The 2,064-nt window shown below is 32.7% G+C and overlaps 1 protein-coding gene across 1 annotated transcript in view; it reads right to left on the minus strand.

Annotated features, from left to right (window-relative positions):
* Positions 1-561: 561 nt before the first annotated feature.
* Positions 562-2,064, minus strand: part of CRISPLD1 (cysteine-rich secretory protein LCCL domain containing 1) — a 20,852-nt gene continuing 19,349 nt past the window's right edge. Inside the window, exon 13 of the mRNA XM_009072689.1 lies at positions 562-1,212. Within this exon, the coding sequence (XP_009070937.1) occupies positions 1,161-1,212 (52 nt within the window). The 3' untranslated portion in view covers positions 562-1,160. The remainder of the gene's footprint in view (positions 1,213-2,064) is intronic.

Here is a 2,064-nt window from a genome sequence, read left to right on the forward strand (position 1 = left end):
ATACCAGTATACTTCCTGGCCTGCAGGAGTATTTGCCAGGTCATGAGGAGCAAGGTTAGCCTTTGTTACCATTTTCTTTGGTTTTTTTGAACATTTACCCTCATATTAATGTATAGCATATTGATAGCGTGTACAGCTCAAGAACTCAAGCTTGTGCACTTCTATGTATATGTACAATTCTATGTTTCCACAATTTAGGTAAATTGAAGGAGTCACATAGCAAAAATAAAGCATGTGTATGTGCAGAGGTGCACTGCAGAACTGCAGGGTTACTCCTTAATTTCAGGTTACTACACTTCTCAATACAAAAATTTCATCAGATCCTTCAAGGTTGTGTATGTCTGTCTCTCACTCACCCATCCCAAGACAGTTGAGCATCTGTGAAGTACTGGGCCATAATGAATTAGTTATTTCAACTAAAGAGCTTAGCAGCATCCAATAAACATTTTATAAACCTATTTAAGAAATAATAGACATGAATGGCCTAATCTCTTAAAAAAGTGTCTTTAGAGGAAAGCATGTTAATATGACCCAGGGCTTCCTATATTTTATATTTTCCATTTTATTTCAAAATAGGTTTTTGTACTTGTTATTATTAGTGTGAAACTGAGAACAGTATAGCTTTTCATTTATGCTTGCATGGCTAATGCTACTGTAAATCATCAAAAAGTTATGTAAGTTTTTATTTTACTTTAATGCATGATTTATTTTATCAAAATATTAGGATGGCTTCTTTTATGTACATTGGCAATAAAAACTCAGGCCTCCCTAAGGTATAGTTTTAAGGTTACTGTTAGTGGCATATATAAAGCACCATAATAATATATTCAGATGAAGAAAACAAAGAACATTTATGAGCTTTGAATTAACTGTATAGGAGTAACTGCTAAGAAAATATAGCAATATTTAACACAGGATTCAAAGTATTGTTATATATCATTAGAGATTTTCAAATGCATTTTTCTCCCATGTTTATTTTTACAGATTTTTTTCATTAAGATATATATGTAATTTAAACTTTTTGGTGGAAAGCAGTATACATCTTCTGTACAATAATGTTACAGCTTTATACAAATTTTTGGAATGATAAGAAACAGCCTTTATTGTTCTTCTCCAAGTGATCTGGTTTCACTTGTCTGGTTTAAGCTTTACTTCTAGATTCAAACAACAGCAAATACTCTGAATGCCTTGCTTCCTGGAGGATTCTGTAAACTGAAACATAAAAACATTGCTTATGTCATTTTTAAGACTGCAACACTCCAATGATAACTTTTAAAAATTGTTAATTCTAGGATCCTGCAGTGCTTCTTGTGACAACTCAGAATTTCAGCTAGCTAAGATTTTTAAAAAAACTGTTGCAAATAAAAATTACATAAATTTCAGACTATTTTTTTCTTCCAAGAAGCTTACTAGGAACAAATCACAACATTTTAAAAAAAAATCAAGTAATCCTTTGTGATGAGGGATTCTGGTTTAAGGAATAATGCACCATTGAAGCAAAATGCTAAAAAAAGCTTTAAGGAAAGAGAGAAAGCATTCATTTTATGCTCACTATTCTAATAACCATATTTGGAGAGAACTGGGACCTGGGAGATCACTTGTTTGTTAGTAGCTTCTATTATGAAGAACAGATTTCTATAGAGAACTACTATCTTATGAAACCAAAGGAAATCCCTTCTGAATGAACCTGGCTTCCAATGAAATGAAACAAAAATGCCCAACTGCAATGAACCTTTCTCAGAATAAATACTTCTGTACTATAAACTGAACTACCATGTCATATTTAGTAGTCCTATTGTTTTCTCTTTCGCAAGCCCTGTCTGAGGCATATCTGGGAAAGAAAGGGAAATGGAGGTGAAAGCAAGGTAAGGCACAATGAAACAAGTTGGCTGCAATGGCACAAGACTGTTCTCAAACCGCTGACCTTCCAAACTTTACCAGAATTGTTTATCCGTAAATATCTGTATATTTATACGTATTTTTAAAATTAATGGTCATACATAGACTCATAGAATCATAGATCATAGAATTTAAGGGTTGGAATAGACCTTACAGATCATCTAG

Source organism: Acanthisitta chloris, unplaced genomic scaffold (assembly GCF_000695815.1).
Source record: "Acanthisitta chloris isolate BGI_N310 unplaced genomic scaffold, ASM69581v1 scaffold18344, whole genome shotgun sequence".
Taxonomy (NCBI): Eukaryota; Metazoa; Chordata; class Aves; order Passeriformes; family Acanthisittidae; genus Acanthisitta; species Acanthisitta chloris.